Genomic DNA, 19173 nt, shown 5'->3' on the forward strand with positions numbered 1-19173 from the left:
AATTACGTAATTGACAACGAATCACTAATGAATTGTATATAACCAGCACAACACCCACAGTTGATATTCTGTGCTAATTTACGTGTTCTTAGCGTGTTTTATTCGCACTTCTTCCGTGGTTTTAATGTGGTTCATTTGTGATACATCTGTGAAAATTTCACGTCAAGACCACAACTTTTCTCACTTTGTCCACGTAGATTCATGTATGACCAGTATTCATCAATGCAATATTTCCAAATTGTTGTGACACGGCCTTTATAGACATATTTTGGGACAAATTTAAAGCACATCCAAAGAGGCAGTGTATGCAAATTTGACGTGCCAACCACAGTTGGTGTGAACGCAGCATTAGCCATGCCTGTGTTTATGAATGGAGCCAGGAACTGCTAACATTAGCATCTAAAACGCATGAAAATTGAGTACATATTTAGGAAAACCTCTTCAGGCGGTGCACCTAAACCAAGTCAGTGTTAGCTGCACACATTTAGAGTTTACATTTGTGTGCACGTGAGTTCAAGCAAATGTTTCATTGATGCATTTTTCAAAGTGGGCCTGAAGCTGTTCTTTTAAAAAAATGGAACTGCGTTTTATTGGACTCTCACTCTCCCTTTGCACTAAACTACAAACAATACGGGTTTACAGATATAAGCAGTTGAACTGAAATATGTTTAATAAAAGGAACATGTGCTTCTTTTATTAAACATAATAAAGCAGTTGGACCAAAACAAGGAAACCAGGAGCAGATCTGCAGACCTGCTGCTCACCGATTTCATCAGGGCCTGATAAAACGACACCTTTCCATCCTGACAGTGATAAACATGGTTGAAGAAGCTGTTAAAACGCTGGATTTACTGCAGTTGTTTTATGCGAGTTACATATGTGAGCACAATGCGCCTCCAGCAGAGTCCTCCTGCAGTTTGGAGTTTTACGCCTTGACTTGTACACACATAACCTGATAATGAGCCATTCATGCATAAAAAGTTTGTTTGCACACAACGCAAAAACACATCGATCTCGGCACGCTGGCGTGAACTTGATGGTCTGCTTCCCGTCGCGGTGGGGAGGAGAGCTGCCTTCAATACAAACTCCAAAGTGAGCAGAATGCAGCTGAAGATTTATCTCCCAGCTATAAAAAGCAGGAGCTGCTGCCACTGTTTTTGTTGAGGTTCCCACTCGCCTTTCATCAACGATTCTGGTTTAAAACGTTTGGCGAGGAAGTTTTACTCCATGTTTTTTTTTTAATCTGACAACACTCAAAAGAAATATCTGCACATGAAAGAATTTTCTTCTCCAGAAAGAAGAAGCACAACTTTAGAGATCTCTGGTGACGTTCTGATCTACTGTGTAACGATTAGAATAAATGTTTGCTTCCGTGCAACGTATAAAGAAAAGCCCCAAAACATTGAAGAGACGTTTGAGTTTGTTTAAAGCTGTTTTGATTCAAGCGAAGCAGGTTTTGTGTCTTTCATTGCAGATACAAACCTACATTAAAGAAAAAAAAAACCTTTATCAAATGTGGTTCAATGTGGTTCCTTCATGTTTCTTCTAAAGGAGGTTTTTTATTTTGCATATTTGTGACACTTTAATGGTTCAGTTTGTATTTTAAACTAAAAATTGTATTTTTATCTCTGATTTGATCCACTGAATTGATGAATGGAAGAAACTATTGATAGAAAGAACCGTGAATGGAAACATTCAAAGAACTGTGGGTAGGGATCGAGATGACTGTTGTTGTGATTTTGGGCTATACAAATAAAATTGAATTTTTATTGAATTGAAAAGGGATAAGGGTTAGGAATAGAGGACTGACGATGACCTCATCACCGCGGTGACGACCTCATCACCGCACTTGTTTTTTGTTTGTTTTTTAAGTTCTGCATATGGTGCGTGATTGGAACTATAATAAACACATTAAACACATTAAACATCTTTGCTGATAATTTATTTTTTCTGCTAGTCCTGTGTTCAGACTTCAAGGGTTTCTGGGGGGAAACCTTTTATTGGTGTTCTCCTTCACTCCCTCTACTCTCACACACACACCCACCAACACACACATACACACACGCACACACACATGCACTTTCAGCAGCACACACACATCTTTATTCTACAACAGAAGTTTCCGTCTTGAGGAAATACGACAAATTTACTGCGTTCTACTTATTAATTTCCATTGTATTCATTTTCATTACAAGCTGCGTGTGTTCTTAAGTGCGCGACACGGCCGCCCACCGGAGTATTTTGTGTTGGGGGGGGGGGGGGGGGGGGGTTATTACTGTTCTCCTTCACTCTCTAACACCAAACATGAACGCACACTGTTAGATTTCCATGAATATCACTACATGTTTTGTTTGGGAACTATTTTGTGTAGCGCAACGTTACGTGTCTATATAAACAAAGGCGGAGCCTCCTGCCCCGCGTTCTTCATGGGTGTCAGGATTCATGGCTACCGGAAAGGTGACAAAGTGTCTGCAGTCTGCTTATTACCAGGCAATAAATAATATTCTGAGAAGATGTCTGTGCCAGGGAGAACAGGTGAAACTCGCGTACAGCTCCAGAGCGGTCCACTGCAGAGGAATCAACATGCACCCCCAACACACTTGTGCATGCTCCTTCCTCCTACACACACAGCGCGCTGACACACACAGTCATTCTACAGCACCTATATAGTCAGTTCATTAGTTAGATAGGTAGTTGTTACTGCTATTTGTTAAAGAATACAGTATTATAATTGTATTCATTTGCGACGCAGCCGCAGTAAAGTGGCAGTAAAGAGCTGTGACACTGTCCCAGACTGATGGATGGATGCACGGAAAGAGCTATTGATGGATAGTAAGAACCATTGGTGATTGTCAGAAAGAACAATCCATCCATCCAAAGATGGAATAATTTGTTAGGGGATGATTTTCATTTCATTTTTTTCTCTTTAGGTCTGGCAAATTTCAACAGATTTATTTTACTTTTCTCCGCAAACAAAACAAACTTAACTAAGCCGTTTATGTCTATAAATGAAATGAACTCTACAGTCTGAAACATTTGTGACAAATGTCCAATTAGGAGTAAAAACAGTTGTTTTCATGCTAAACTCTGGAAACCTGACGTGGTGGAATTAACGCCTTTCTTTTTTAATATGGAAATGTCCATAGTTCCACAGGGTTCTGTGTTTGAAGAACTTCTTTAATCAAAGCCTTTTTTGGTGCGTCTAATCGATTTACACGTGCCCTTCTGGAGCTCATACAGCAATCAAAGTATGAATGCCGCGATGCTTCTTATGATGCGTGGGAGGAAAGTTGCAGAGTGAAAAATCTAATAAAATGAAGCTGTATAGATGTCTGTAAGGGACACAGTGTGTGGGAGCTTGTCACTTGTGTTCAGCGGCTCCAGCATCATATAACTAAAGGAAGCAGAGCAGTGTGAGTCTTCGCTGAGGCTGAGTAAACAAGCCTGGATCAGATACAGAAGCCGATCTAAACAACGAGTTCGTGGCTTCTCGGCTGGGCCGGGCTTTGTCTGAGCACAAGTTTTTAAATTACAGCCTAACTTTATTTTTAAGCTCATAAATGTGAGGGCATGCAGTGAAGCAACACGGCGCTGCGTGTGGGGAAGGGCTGCTGGACGGAATGCCCAAGGCAAAAAGAAACAGATCTTTCTTCTTGGAGAAAACGTGATAATCCCACCGTCAACTCCTCGCAGGACTGGGAGGGTCGGATAAAGTTTTCTAGGCTCAGATGGTGGTGTGTTTGATAAAGTTCTCATAGCAGAGATCTGAGACTTTTCCTGGTCTCAACAGCCCAAACCCCCCCATCCCGAACCTTGCTGACGAGCGGATAGAGTTAATATGAGAAAGCTGCTGAATATGAATGAGGCAAATGAAAGCTGATGAATGTTATCCCTTATCTCCATAAAGATTAGACTTCTCCCTTGAACTTCTGCCAAGGACACAGACAATAAAGAAATCTGAAGATTTAGCTTCTCTAGACAATATGACGGACATTGATAAGATTACATCTCAATGGGGTGATATATAGCATTGGGGGGGGCAGATCAGGTTTGATCTAAAGCTGCAGATGCAGGTTTTATAAAGATCCAAACAACATCCCGGCTCGGTCCACACATTAAAGTTATTAAAACGAATTTGTCTATTAGGGTTTTTCTCCCCAAGAGGCCTCTGCTCGCTGATGACTAGATATATACTCTCATTCTCCTCTTCATTTTCCTGGTGTCAGATCAATCATGCACCACTCCACCTCAAGGTGAAACCCATCAAAGTGTCATTCCCCACATTGTCAGTGATTCACAGGAAACTCTGGTGCACCGACGACCAGGAGAAGCAGCATCAACAACAGAGTTAGGAAAGAAACAGGCAAGATGGCTGCAGAGATTAATCTGCTTTACTGCTAGTGCTCAAGAGCAAAACGAGGTGGGAAATTCACTGTGAACACAGGACCCAGCCATAAAAGAGGCCCATAAACCTCATGCAGAAAGGCTTCGAGATAAAGTCCATCCAATCAATAAGATAAGATAGGAGGTGAAACTTTGTTCAGAAGTTGCTTCAGGGAAGTTGGATGAAAACGAGCGGACTGACTTGAGAGTGACAGTTTGGTCGGTTGGCATCCTGAGGTGGAGGACATGCTCCGGACCGCTGTTCTATGCACCCTCTGGGCCTCGGTGGTCCTCAGTGCTCCACTGAACAAGGACAGGCAGAAGCTGCTTCTGATCTCATTCGATGGGTTCAGGTGGGATTACGACCTGGACGTGGACACGCCAAACCTTGATCAAATGGCCAAGGATGGAGTCAAAGCCCTGTATGTGACACCTCCGTACCTCACCATCACCAGTCCCACTCACTTCACCCTCCTGACAGGTAATTCTCTCAGTTTACATCTTCATCATCAGTTTTTTTCTACTCCTTTGAGTGCGAGCAGATTCACAGAGGCCGTTTTCTGCAGGACGCTACATCGAGAACCATGGAGTGATACACAACATGTGGTTCAACACAACCACACAAGAGAAGAAGCAGTACTATATGACTCAGTTTGTGAACAACTGGTGGGACAACGGCTCTCTGCCCATCTGGATCACAGCTCAGCGACAGGTCTGTAAAGCTTCTCACAGAGTAAAGCCGGATCCAGAGTTTGCAAATGAAAGCTCTGCAACCGGAGCTACAATGTCAGGAGACTGCTGTAGACTCTAAAAATCAATCCATTTACTTTTCTGGTATTCAACCTTTAATTGTTCATCTTTCTTTGCTTATAATATCATTATTTGGTGCCAATTAAGGTTAGTCTCATTAGCTGTTTTAGCTACATTAGCTGAAGCTATGAAATTTGTTTTTTGCATTTGACCCGTCCCCTGGGGGAGCATAGAGCTGTTCATACACCCCCCCCCCCCCCCCTCCAACCCCTATTGCTGAGTGTCAAGTAGGGAGCCTTTTGTCCTTTTTTTAAGGTCTTTGTGCATGATTTGACAGTGGATTTGTGACTCACAGCCTTCCAGTCTTGGGGTGGACACTCTTCCACAAAGCCACTGAGTCGCTGCATTCAAGTTCCAAAGTCAAAGCAGAACTCTGTCGCCAAGAAAGTCTCATATGAGACTTTAGCATCAAACACCAGAACAAGACTAAAAAGACAACTGTTGAAACCATTCTCGCACAAAACATTCTTCTTTTTATGCTGCTTCATTTGTAATGTGGTCCTTTATGACATTTCAAGGGCTGCAGAGGTCTTTCCTTGCCCCCATTCTGAGTCTGAAATACACACTTCTACTGTCTTAACCTCAAAGGTAGAGTCAAGGTGTAGAATTGGGATTCATTTGAACACAAAGCCAAAAACGTAGTCTAGTGATATCCATTGTGACCTCTCTTTTTGACCCTTCCAGGGCCTAAAAGCCGGCTCTCTCCACTTTCCGGGCACAGCTTCCAGCTATCAGGGGGAGAAGGCTCTGGTGCAGGAGGTGGAGCCCCGGTTCCATGACTACAAGAATGAGACCACATGGAAGGAGAACACGGACAAGGTGATGGGCTGGTTCAGAGATCAGGATCTGGACTTTGTGTCCATGTACTTCGGCGAGCCGGATGGCACGGGCCACAAGTACGGCCCGGATTCTCCTGAACGCAGGGAGATGGTGAAGCAGGTTGACAGAGCCGTTGGCTACATTCGCGCCTCGGCTCAACAGCACGGGCTCATCGACCGGCTGAACATCATCATCACCGCAGACCACGGCATGACTACAGTGCAGCGTGGAGCCCAGGTGGACGAAATCATACTCTCAAAGATCCCAGGCTTTTCCTTCCAAGACATTTCCTTCCATCTGGTGGACTATGGCCCCTCTGGCATGCTGCTGCCTAAACCGGGACGGCTGGAAAAGGTTTACAACGCCTTGAAGGGGGCTCATCCACACCTGCACGTCTACAAGAAGGAAGAGATGCCAGCGCACCTGCGCTTTAGCAACCACGAGCGCATCCTCCCCATCGTTCTATGGGCCGACCTCGGATACGTAATCAACGGGGTGCGTTGACGGATCTCACTCAATTGTTTAAACACTTGCAACAAACAAAGAAGAAATCCCACGTTTGGGTCAGGCATGCTGGGATGTTTCACAGCACAGAAACATGCAGCGCAGCAGCAAGTCTTATTGATTTACCCTTTAAAGGGTAAAATAAAGTGTCACTTGTGCAAGTGAACAATGCCACGTTCAAAATGGCAAACATTTACATCTGCTGTAATCGTTTTGATAAAGATAAGAGTCCGTAAATCTGTCATTATGATCGCTATAATTAGCCTGGGGGGTTGTTTAAGGACCAGATAAGAAATCGGTTCGTCCGATTACGTTCATTCCAGAAACGTCCGCAGAAGTAATTAAATTACCCTTCAAAAAAAATTTGCTGATTTTAATTTATGGAACTGGACTCTTTTCAATCACAAACAAGAAGTTAAATTCTAATCTTAGTCCATTACAAATTTTAATCAAGTGCATTTGCACGGATAATCCAGGGCCTGGCGGATGATACGCCACGCTCTCAAATGCTTCATGGAGCTATTCATGCTTGAAAATTCAAAATTAGCATTTTCACTTGACTCATTTTCACTCAGCCACTCTGCAGCTGAATACTGAGGACCATCAAACCATTAGTGAAACACAAACAGAACTCATCCACTGATTGATAAAACAGGCACATCCAGGAAATCCCCAGGTTATCTAAAGCCCCCAGGCTTTGACCTCAGTTACATCAGAGGACTTTTGTCACATCCCTAACCCCCCCCCCCCCCCCCCCCTTTGATAACATCCTATATCAGTGCACAACAGTTACATAATTTCCGAGATACCAGCGTTCTGTTTTTTCTATGACAAACCTTTGGTCATAGATGTAAAACAGTAAATCATCAAAGGAGCTCAAGTCTCGAGTGTTTGATGAAAATAGAAATGTTCTAATTGGATTAAAATGATCATTGAAGCTCTTTGATAGAAAAGCCCTTCACTCTGCTGCATGAAATCCTATCTTTGGCTTGGCCAATGCCTCCCTCTGCTGGAAGTAAGCCACCGTGTAGAGATCCTTTAAGCTCCAATTAATATTTCTGCCCCACGAAATCACAGTAATTAAAGCCAACAAACTGGGCCACGCCACTTACATCATCCACCCTTGTCCTTGCAGTACTTTCCAGTTCAGTTCAATAAAGGAGAGCACGGCTTTGACAACAAGGAGCTGGACATGAAGCCTTTCTTCAGGGCGGTGGGCCCGGCGTTCAGACAGAACCTGGTGGTGGGGCCGTTCGAGACCGTCAACATCTACCCGCTGATGTGCCATCTCCTGGGCATCGAGCCGGAGGTCAACGACGGTCATCTGAGCGTCACCAAACACATGCTGGTCACCAGCCAGTTGTCTCAGGGTGAGTTTAAGACCAGCGTTAGAAATAAGGGGGGGAAAATGGATGTCCGGCAAGTAATATTTTGTTGTCCTCCCCAATATTTGGTTGTCCTTCGATACCAATATTCAACGCAACGAAACCTACTCAGTATCAACTGCCTCTTATGATGGACATTTAAAAAACTCTTTAAATAATTAAAAACAAACATTTTACTAAATATTGAAGCATCTGGTTACACAAAGTATTACCATGTAAATCAAATACTGTTACGGTCAAATGAAAATACTTTATCTTACCCTATAATATATCAGAAAATTGATTACATTAACCAACACTGTAACCTAATGAGTATTTTTAAAATTTAGAACACTTGTACAGACTGGGACTAGTACAGCATTCCAAATATAAAGTAATATTTATATGTGATTAAAAGTTATAATCTGATATAACATCTATTTCAAATATACACATGTGTAAATGATACCATGTTTACATTGTGCACTGCAGTAGCAGTAAAGACTAATATCCCTGATCTTTTAAACAAGACATGCAGGTGCAATTTTGTCATTTGCGATGTCTTCGGGCGTACTCGGTTCTTTCGGAAGTCACGTGACATCGTTCGTGTACACTCGGTTTTATCTTAAAAGGTCGGATATCGGTTTCCCAAAAACTTTGAAAAATAGTCGAAAAAATACCAAAATGTTGAATGAAAGACCAGGTTGTCACACGGACAACCATCAGGTTCATTTTTGGTTGTCCTCCGTGAAATCTGGTTATCTCGGACAACAGGATAACCGCTTATTTCCAACGCTGAAAACCCACTGATGGAAATAGGACCTACTGAGGAGTTCCAGCCGAAATACACAGCTATGAATTTTGGGTAAAATCTAGGTGGAGCTCATGTTATGTGTACTAAAACTTGAAAATAAAACTATAAAAAATAAAAAGATGGAGGTTGACATAAGGCTTTGAATATATGCTGCAGTAAAACTACTGCCTTTTGTTTAAGCAGGAACATCAACAATTAAAGGCAAACTGATGGAAAAAAAAAACTCTGCACTTGAAGCTGCTTTCACTCAATTACACCGTTTAAAAATAAGAGAAGAAAGTTTTTACAGTGAGTCAACAGATAAAAGACTAGTTTTTCGGCTTTTCCGCTTCTTTCAAGTGGATGAAACGGTGGTTTCCACACTAACTGAATTATTTCGTTTTTTTTAAAACAATCTAGTGTTCTGTGTACAAAAACCACTTTTTGTTCTGTTTAGCTTTATTTATATATTTTGTCTGTTTAAAGTCCTGCATTATACGGACTTTTAAGGATTGTGGAATAGTGAGTAAATTCGGACATAGCCTAACCTGGGTCCACTGTATTCACAGTAAAAACTAATCTGTATGTTTTCTCATCCATTCATTATTTAAAAATATATTTTTTCATTGATTTATGATTTTATAGGGTCTGTATCCTGCTTTCCTGTATTAAGCCTTTCAGAGTGACATATAACCACATATATGATCATATATTACCTTTGGCACACTAAAAAACTATTGTTTTATGAAATATGAGTTACCTTCGCAGCTCAATGTCTTACCCGGAAGTAAGACAACTTGATCTCCAAGACTCCGCCTTTCGCGTTTTGAGGGTGCCGTAGAATACTGAGGACCGCAGCTCGTCTGTGTTTCTCCCACGAAAACAGACAGCATCTGGACTTTAGCTTAGACAGATGTGCGAGTTGCGTAAATGAAATGAAAGTGTTTAGTCAATCACTGCTAGTTCCACAGAGAAAGCGGTTGGCTATGTCCAAACTAACAAACATGTCTCCCTCCGTAACCCCCAACTACTAAAAAGCTATATAGTGCAGGACTATAGCGCCCTTAATTTTAAAAGCAATTTGGACACCACGCTCACTACTTTTTTTTTCTTTTTTTTTTAATGGCGGATATGACGTCCTCGATTTAACGAAGTTAAAATCTAATTAATATGAGCATTTATTTATGAGTCCACTGTCTTCTGGAGATAAAAACGTTGAAGATTTATTTAAAAAATTAATTTAAATACATTTTTTTTGGCAATAATTGTTCCGACGCAATGCATTGTGGTCTATATTCGCCAATCTAGTGAGCACTGCTGCACGCAGAGGCTTCTGGAAAATTCTGGAAAACCCACAATACAGTGCACTATGTAGTGAGTAGGGAAGGAATTCGGACACAACCGTTGTGTGAGTTAGTCTGGGGGCGGAACTGGCAGAAGACAATTTCCGGAAGGGCCTGAAGAAACTGCAGGAAAGCCTAGTTTCTATGTTTATAAATGCTGAAAAATGTGCCAATGCTTGTCTTTTCAGAATCAAATAAAGACCACAGTGGGGATTATGTGAAAAGAGGATTCATTGGACTTTCTGCAATGGGTGGATTTCTTGTGATCGTTTGTGTTGTAACTGTGTTAACAAAACTGCTCAAAAAGCCCAAGAATAAAAGGTAAAGAGCTGTAAAACAAGTTCCATTTTCTGAATATTTAGGACATTTTTTATCCATTTTTTCTGTTTTCTTTCCCTAAAAATTGTTTCTTCTTCTGTGTTTTTCTATAATCTTTCTGTTTCAGATCAAAGAGCCTGGAAAGTCTTTCAGAAAAAGTGGACACAAAGCAAACGTCACTATAAACACACCAAACAACAAAAATGGATCCAAAGTTCATCTCAAATGTGTCAAAATGATTGAGATATTTCCAAAGACTTTAAATTAACACATATAAATATATATATAAAACTGACTTTCCTTTAAATGTTTGAATAAGGTTTGTACACCTTAATATGTGAATTGTTTTTCTTTTTAATGAATAAACTCTACCTCAAAAGTGATCACAAAATGTCACAGACCTCAAGTTATTCAATGTCTGGTTTTGTTCCAAATTTATAAAGATTTTTTTTAAAGCTTTTTGGTGAAACTATGGAGGCCTGTGAGTGTCATATTACAGCTGGCACATTTTCTCTGTTGTGCCCGAAAAATACAAACCAGTGTCAAGTTACACAAAGAGACAAAACACTTCCTGTCAGAACTTTCAAAGTAAAAGGTGTCTGAATAAAATCTCAACTTAAGTAAAGGAAAAATAAATGACTGCATTTATTATTATTGATATTAGAGTCATTTGAACTTCAACCTCAGTAGTTTGTAAAGAGAAAAATTCAGACGGGATTAACTTTGCATGACAAAAAAAAACAGTCCTTATGACATTTCTTTTGCTTATTTACTTGTCTTTTTACATTTACTGATAATTTATTTTACATGTTAAATAGCAGCATTTTTACTGAATATTTAAAAATTTAGATAAACATTTTTCCCTAAAGTGATGTCTAAAAGGATTTTGTAGTGTTGCTGTTTTCTCAAGCCCCCATATTTTTGAATATATTAAGCTGCATTCACGCGTCAAAGTTACGTCTGCAGCCTCTCTTAATCACGCGTCAAATTTGCTGCTTGACGCCCGACTCCGGAGCAACCGCCAACACGGTTTGTGTCTGGGTTCACCACATCCTACAGAGAGCTGCGCCTGGGTTTTAAATTACTTTAAAAAGCCCAATTTAATTTGAGTTTTAATTAAGTCTGTTTGAGGATTAAACCGCTGATGGAAAAATCTAAATAAAGCTGGGGAATCTGTTTATTATTATGATGATGAAAATAAGATAATCATAGGCCTGTGGAGCTCAAGTGATGCAGGCCGCTATGACGGCACCCGCTCTCCGTCTGCTGAGCAGCCAACTGCCGGCGGGCCAGCAGAGTAACCTCCACTGCCCAGGTCAAAGAGGGCAGCGGAGCTCACTATTGCTGTCAACCAGGCGACTAGCTAGCATAGCGGACTCGCTCCAGCTCCATGGACCCTGTTACAGGCTGGCGACCTGTCCAAGGGGTATCCCGCCTCTGCCCAACAGTAACTGGGTCAGTATCTGGCAACCCCACAGCCCCCAGCGGGTTAAGGAAACGGATGTGAGTTCAGGACGAAAATCCTCTCATCAAGCGGCCATGTTGGATTCTATCTTTTTTAAACCCTTTGATCAAGTCTTTGAAAAAGTCTCGTGCCCAAAGCTGAGTCCCTGATTGGTAAACACGGCCGTGTTGCAGGACCTCAGATCGCTTCGGGACATTGGCTTTACGTTAAAACCCGACGTTCCCGGCGTGTTAATCGCGTCTGGTGTGAATGCACCTGTCGACAAGACCGTGCTCTCAGGCTGCATGACTGTTTGTATTTCTTAACAAAGAAATTAACCAAAAATTAAAAACAATCCAAAGGGACTTTTTTTTAAATCGAATAAAAATGTTTTATTTTAAAAAAATTTTTTGTTTGTTTTTCAGTCTTCTGGGCTTGATGGGAATCAAAACAAAACTTTTTTTTTTTTATTTAGCTTTGAGATAAAGTAAAAACATGCTTTATAACATTACATTTGTTTCATAGCATTCATTCAAAGCTATTTAAAAAAAAACTAAATACCCTCCAACAACTCCAGATGGATATCTCTCCAAGTTTTCCATTTTAAAAACCTTTATAGCCATAAATCTCTAGTCTACTTTTAAATTATTCAATTAAAACAAGATGATTTTCTTAAATAGTACTGTTTTCACATTCACTTTTTTTTTACAACATATTTACATGATTTCGGTTTTCAACATTAAATAAACACACCCTGCTTCCTAATAACTACATTGGTTGAAAAATGTCAATGCTTAAATGTCGAGGGTGGGTTTTATTTTGAAGGCAGGAGGGCCAACATCCGGCGGCGGCTGGCTGTGTTCTGATTGGCTGCAGCCTCCTCGCTGAAGTCGCCGTGTTGGAGCTGCAGGCAGAAATGGAGGAGCTTAGCGCCGTGGGAGAGCAGGTCTTTGATGCGGAATGCATCTTGAACAAACGCGTGAGAAAGGTCAGAGCCGCGTCACTTTCACTTTTGCGCACTTTCTGCCCGCTTTTTTTGCTCCTTCACGAACTCTCCGCCCCTCTGTTTTTGAACATTTCTCAGGGAAAGTTGGAGTTTCTCGTCAAGTGGAGGGGATGGTCATCCAAGTGAGTCCAAACAATGAAAACAACGACGACCCGCTTGTTGCTTTCGTTCGAGCAGATGGTTTGTTGATGAGCAGAACATCAAATGTGGATTCTAAGTGCCCCCGTTTCGGGTTTTTTCCCCTTTTTATTCGGGATTTGAAACGATTTAGCCACCAAAGTCTTTTGTTCGTCACATCTCGACGCTTTTTAGGGCTTTTATTTTGAAAGAGCGGATGGTTCTGCGTTCGTTGTGGCCCGTTGGAGTTCAGGTTCTCCGTGAACTCTCTGCTCTGCTGTGGCCGGGAGGCTGCTCCCACGGTCACGTCCCGTCACCTGCGTGCACACCGCTGCCCCCCCCCCCCCCCCCTCTCGGGAGCCTGCCAGCTCGTCACCCACATCCTTTGTGTGTGGGGGTGTGCATGCTGGGGGGGTCTGGGCTGATCACAACTGGCGTTTTCTGGTTACAACAAGGTTCTAACGGTTCTAATGACGCTCTGAAAGGCTGTGTTCAGTGTTGTAAGGGCAAAAAAAAAAAATCAGTACTTCTACTACTTAAAAACCTTAGTACTTCAAAGAAAAACTCGAATATTGTAAAGAAAAACTCAAATACTGCAATTACTGTAAAAGAATAGTCAACTGCTATAAACAAAAAGTTAACTACTGTTAAGGAAAAGTCAAATACTATAAAAACCTAAGTACTGTAAATAAAAACTAAAATATTGTAAAGAAAAATCAAATACTGCAAGTACTGTAAAAGTACTATAAACAGAATGTTAAGTACTGTTACGGAAAAGTCAAATACTATAAAAACCTAAATACTGTAAACAAAAAGTCAAATACTGCAAGTACTGTAAAAGTACAGTCAAATACTAGAAATAAAATGTTAAGTACTATAAAAAAAAGTCAAATACTATAAAAACCTAAATATTGTAAACAAAAACTCAAATACTGCAAGTACTGTAAAAAAATGTCAAATAGTATTAAGATAAAGTCAAATACTGCAAGTACTGTAAAAGTACAGTCAAATACTATAAACAAAATGTTAAGTACTGTTAAGGAAAAGTCAAAAACTATAAAAATCTAAGTGCTGTAAAGAAAATGCTAGCATAGCCAGATATGACATTTCTATTTTGACCACGACGACGATTAGTGGGGGGGGAGGGGCTAAGACCAGTTTAGTCTCAAACTGTTGATTTCTTTTAGACCAGAAAACATTTGTTTCCAATGATGAGGAAGTGAGTGAAGCTGGTTCTGAGACTGTGGAGCGAGCCTTTCAACACGCCGGTACCGTAACTCAAGGCTTGAAAAGTCCCAGTGTTCTAATGTTACGTGATATTGTCGTCAGAGTGGGTCGGGTCATGATTGCCAATAATCCGACTAAAAACAAACGCTTCCTGGTTTGGTTTTGGACTCAAAGGTCCAGAGACTAGACTGAGCACATCAACTGGAAAACCGTTGGACGTCCAGAGGATCCTCCGGTTTTTCTGACCTCTCCACTTTACTAAACTGCTTTGTTTTTCTATCATTCATCGTTCCTCTGATGGTAGCAAAACATCAAAACCACAAACTCTAGAAAAAGAATAAGTCGTTGACATTTGTCAGTTTCTGCGGTTTATTTCATCCAGTATTTCTTGACAACTACAGTATGTGGTAACACTAAATAGAAGGTAATAAAGCGTATATTTGATCGGGTAAAGGAGCTGTTCGGGGCTGGCTGGTTAATCCGGGAGGAGACAGGGGACGGGGGGGACAAAGGAGCGCTGGCCCGGGACAGAAAGGAGCTTAATGTCATGCAGGGCCGGACCTGTGAATGGGGGAAGTCGCTCCGATTGTGTGGCAGCAGGAACTTCACAACAAATCTGATGTGGTAGCTAAAGAACCAGAAAACTCACAAGAAATTTGTTCTCAAAGGAGGTTCTCATCCGGTTCCACGTTTGTTTGTTAGGGTTCAAGTTTGGTAAATGATCAGTTTGCTGAAATCTGATTTAATGGTTGGTCTCCGTGGTAACGCTCTTTTGCTGTCTTAGACACAACAGCTGGGAGCCTCAAGAAAACATCCTGGACCCGAGGCTGCTGGCTGCCTTCAACAAAAAGTACGTTTGTTCCTTCAGAGTTTCGGCGTGTTCCTCGGTAAAGTTCTCATGCGGCGTTTTCCTCCATCAGGGAGCAGGAGAAGGAGCTGCTGATGCTCAAAAGAGGGAAGAGACCCCGAGGAAGACCACGGAAGATCCTGGTGAGGACCAGCCGAAGAGCAGCGCCGCGACTTTCCGACTCTGACCGCACTAACGCACGTTTCTTCTCTACGATTCAGGACAGCTTACCAGAACCGCCCAAGTCCAGCACCTCATCTTCAGCGATGTCTTCTTCATCTGACTCCTCATCCTCCTGCTCCTCCTCCTCATCCTCCTCAGAAGATGAAGATGAAGATGAGGACAGCCACCTTCAGCAGACGGCGCCGACTGTCCGGACCAGAGACCATGACCCCGTCCCACAGAAGAAGGCTCAAATCCTGATGGCCAAACCGGATCCGTCAAAGAAGCGCAGAGGTGAGGCGAAGGAGCTTCAGCAGAACAAAGCTCCTCCCAAAACGGACAAGGGCCCCGATCTGCCGGGGGGCCCCCATAAGCCGGTCCAGCCGCCCGGCTTTGCCTTCTTGGGCTTCCACCGCGGCTCAGCCAGGGAGGCGGTGGGGGCTCAGAACCGGAGTCCTCTGGCCCAGGGCGGGGGGGTCAAGAACGCCCCGGGCTCCGCGGGACCCGGAAGGTCCTCGGTGCAGACCTCCCTCCCCCTGAACAAATCCGGCCAGAGCAGACCGTCCGCCGTGAGCAGCGGGGCGAGTCTGGATCTGAAAAAGGCTAAAGGGGTCGCAGCGCTGCACCTGAACCCTTCCAAACACCCCCTCCAGGGGGCAGCGCAGCACACACCCGGCGGGCAGAGGAAAGCCCACACCCCCCTGTCAACGATGCAGCGGATGCTCAGCACCAAAACAGGGACTCCCCCTCCAAAGAACCCCCCCTCCAACCCAGGATCTGGTCCACAGCCCCTCAACCTTCATCACAAACTGTCTCAGGGCAGCGGCACTGCTGGGAACGCCCAGAGGGGCGCCGCCACCCCCGCCAAGAAAGCCGCCACCCCCGCACAGGTGCACCACGATGACCCCCAGAGAAGACCAGCAGCCAGGAAGAGCCAACCCGACAAGTCCGGATCCGAGGTCCAGAAGCAGCCGGAGAGGTCGAAGAAGCCCAGAATGACGGAGATGAGCACGGGGGAAGAGGAAAGCAGCTCCGACTCCGACCACGACGCTTCCTTCAACGGGGCGGCCGTCCAGAACCAGGACTGGAAGCCCACGCGCAGCCTCATCGAGCACGTGTTCGTCACCGACGTCACCGCCAACCTGGTCACCGTCACCGTCAAGGAGTCGCCCACCAGCGTGGGCTTCTTCAGCCTTCGCAACTACTGAGCCGCCTCCAAGGAGAACCAGAGCCGGTTCTGAGAGAAACCCCTTGAATTACAGGGTTCATTTGTTCCTCCTCTATTAATCAAAACGAGCCGTTTGGCTAATTTGCTGGTTCCGATTGGGATTATTTATTTTCTTAAACCTTTTTCTTCGTCATCGTTTTGCTCTAAAGTAAAAAATCTGAAGCTTCCTTTGAGGCTCTGGTCAATTTCACGTCCAAACCTTCACATTTCTGCTCTGAAACTAGGTTTACTGGTAATATTTCAACCGTTTTCATATAAATCGTGAACAAACGATGTAACTTTTGTCATTAAAACTGTCCTTTTGTGAAAACAGAGGCCTTTGCTGCAAAGTGACAAAAACATTCAGAGAATTAATCTGGGGATTACACAAACCGCAGTCACAGCTTGTAAATAAATTCAAATAGATTAATTTAAACCAGCTGGGACTGAAATGATCACTGTGGAGTCTTTTGCTTAAAAAATGGATTTGAATCATTTTTCTGTTGTTTTATACTTACAAGCACAGAGTGAAACTATTGTTTTTGTAGTTCTGTGTATTAGCTACCTCTGTCTGCCAGTTTTCACTGCAGGCTTCTGCATAAGCTGGACTGTTCTGTTCTGGAAAAGCGGCGCTCAGATTGTTTGTTTGGCTTCATCTGGGGTTTTCCTGAACGGGTTGTTCTTCTGGTTCTGCAGGATCAGTCCTGCCGGGCTTCCATTTTTTTTTATTTTGAGAAAAGGGAATGGCGGCCCCGAGCGCTACTTCTTCCTGCAGAGCCCCTCCTGTTCTGCAGACGTTGTGCTCAGAGACAGAATCATTTTCATGTTCTCGTCGGCTAAAGTGCCAAACATCCTGCTGACAGAGGAACGTGGGGAACACATCTTTACAATCGCTTAGGTCTCCTGGAAGCGTGGACTAAGGCGTTCTTTGGCAGGGGAACGCTCCTACAGGAACTTTAGATTTGTACTAACCGTTTCAAAGGAGGGTGTTCTCTTTACAATCTATTTATTTTCAGGGCGGTGTCACCTGTTCTCTGTTGTGCCTCTCCTCATTTTTACTAATAAAATACTTCAAAAACAGGAGAGACTCTCTGTTTAAATGTTTGTAAATTCGATGAATGCTTTTGTTTTAGATTTTAAAACGTCAGCAGCAAAGACTTTAACATTTTTCTAACTCTGTAAATGACAGATTCTAAAAATCTATTGATGGGAAACAAAAAACAAACAATGAAATGGAACTGGATTTGAAGAAAACGAAATTTCTAAAAAAAAATCATCTATAACTTGATTTTTCTCAGACTTTTTACTTAGTTTGGTTGACAGTCTTAGAAATGAAGTCTTTGCTTTACGTTTACAAGGAAAGGAGCAGCATGAGTGAGACTGACCCACAAATATGGTTAGACAATTTCAGAATAAAAGCACAACTCAAAAAGACCATTTCTGAATGGCGAGAAAACAAATCGGCACCTAAGAAATATGATTGCGCTTTGGGTTATATCTTTTGTTTGCATGGGTTTTGGCTCTCAATTTAGGAATTTTGATTAGCAGATTTGGGGTTTTGATTCACAATACATTAGGCGCTGAATTGACACCATACACAAATGACCCTATTTTAAAAAAAATATTTTAATGTGTTCAATTTTTGCCTTTAAAAAGTGAAAAGGAAAGAAAAGTGTCCTTTTAAATCAGTGGAATCCTTTTTTTCTTTTATGCCACATTTTCATGTTCAAAATGGTCATTTTTGATCATATTTTTCACTAAATTGCCAAAATAAAGTAGATGAGAGAGACGCTTGATTTATGTTAACAAAAATCTCAACCCCACCTAATGACGGTAAAAAGTATTTTATAGAATTTAAATGAACAGTAATCATTTTAAATGTGGTGGAGTAAAAATATTTACTTTCCAAAAAGTAAATTCCCTGATTTGTCCAGGTTTTTTTCCCTGTAAATTCCAAACTCCAGATGACGATGACAGACACTACGTCAACCACTAGATGGTGCTGTTGCACCTAGCGCCACAGCTTCTATGAATCTGATTCTTCTTCTGGGGTTTATTAATGCGTCCCCATTAAACTTAATGATTTTCAGAGTAAAAGCTGAAACCAGATTAAGTTGGAGAATAGGAACTTGACTTAAACGTTAGTACATATTTAAAAAAACGGAATACTCGTACACCTGAATTGACCCGACTCCCCCCCCCTACCGTTTTTGACTGGTGTATCAGATCAGGTGACCTGATTTCTTATAGACTTCTCAGATTCAGTAAAAATATGTCAGATTTAGGTCATTGTTCAGTTTCATAGTGAAGTCCCCCCCCCATGTATTTACACTCTTAAAAGCAGTATCAGGCAGCCTGAGTAACTGACACAAGTTATCATTACCCAAATTCCATAATTTACAGAGATGCCTTTCGCAGTCGTGTGGAATTCTCCCAAAATAAACCAGAGTAAACAGTCGTGCGACAGAGAGGCTCTCACAGTGGCCTGGTATGCACAAACAGTGTGAACACTGTCACACTGTGAGACCAGCTCAACACACACACACCAGGGTTTCGACCGCAGCCCCCACCCCCCCTCACACCACCTGAGTCACGGCTGCACGCCGCCCCCCAATCATCCCATCCCGGGCGATACCGCTGTGAAGGCGGAGGTGGCCTCTCGCCGAAGATCTCACCTTCTTCATTTTAAAGCGCCGGCCGCTATTGGATTTCAAAGGGAGTGTTTGGAAACCTGATCCCAGCCTCCAGCGAACAAACCTCCACCCACGTCTTCCTCACGCCGGGCTCTAAATCACCCCGCCGGAGCCGTGTAAACAAACTTCAGTTTGC

General features: G+C 42.6%; 2 protein-coding genes and 1 long non-coding RNA gene across 5 annotated transcripts in view; 2 read left to right on the forward strand and 1 right to left on the reverse strand.

Annotated features, from left to right (window-relative positions):
• The window catches only part of LOC105354499, a 280743-nt gene that overhangs the window by 201401 nt on the left and 60169 nt on the right, over positions 1-19173 (reverse strand). The gene's annotated exons all lie outside the window — the stretch shown is intronic.
• Positions 4559-10725, forward strand: LOC101173468 (ectonucleotide pyrophosphatase/phosphodiesterase family member 7). The gene is made up of 6 exons (XM_004071106.4): positions 4559-4864; positions 4950-5095; positions 5878-6507; positions 7652-7886; positions 10205-10337; positions 10462-10725. The coding sequence occupies exons 1-6, from the start codon at positions 4630-4632 to the stop codon at positions 10517-10519; spliced, it is 1437 nt and encodes a 478-aa protein (XP_004071154.1). The 5' UTR covers positions 4559-4629; the 3' UTR covers positions 10520-10725.
• On the forward strand, positions 12345-17427 carry cbx2 (chromobox 2). Of its 3 annotated transcripts, XM_011477715.3 has the most exons (5): positions 12345-12766; positions 12863-12906; positions 14913-14978; positions 15049-15118; positions 15197-17427. In XM_011477715.3, exons 1-5 carry the CDS (start codon positions 12695-12697, stop codon positions 16343-16345), a joined length of 1401 nt encoding a protein of 466 aa, XP_011476017.1. In that variant the 5' UTR covers positions 12345-12694; the 3' UTR covers positions 16346-17427. The 3 variants fall into 3 exon arrangements, with proteins under 3 accessions (XP_011476017.1, NP_001098386.1, XP_023812914.1); XM_023957146.1 differs by lacking the exons at positions 12345-12766; positions 12863-12906 and adding an exon at positions 12910-12964; NM_001104916.1 differs by lacking the exon at positions 14913-14978 and having other exon boundaries at positions 12695-12766; positions 12863-12907; positions 15020-16345.

Source organism: Oryzias latipes, chromosome 8, assembly GCF_002234675.1.
Source record: "Oryzias latipes chromosome 8, ASM223467v1".
Lineage (NCBI taxonomy): Eukaryota > Metazoa > Chordata > Actinopteri > Beloniformes > Adrianichthyidae > Oryzias > Oryzias latipes.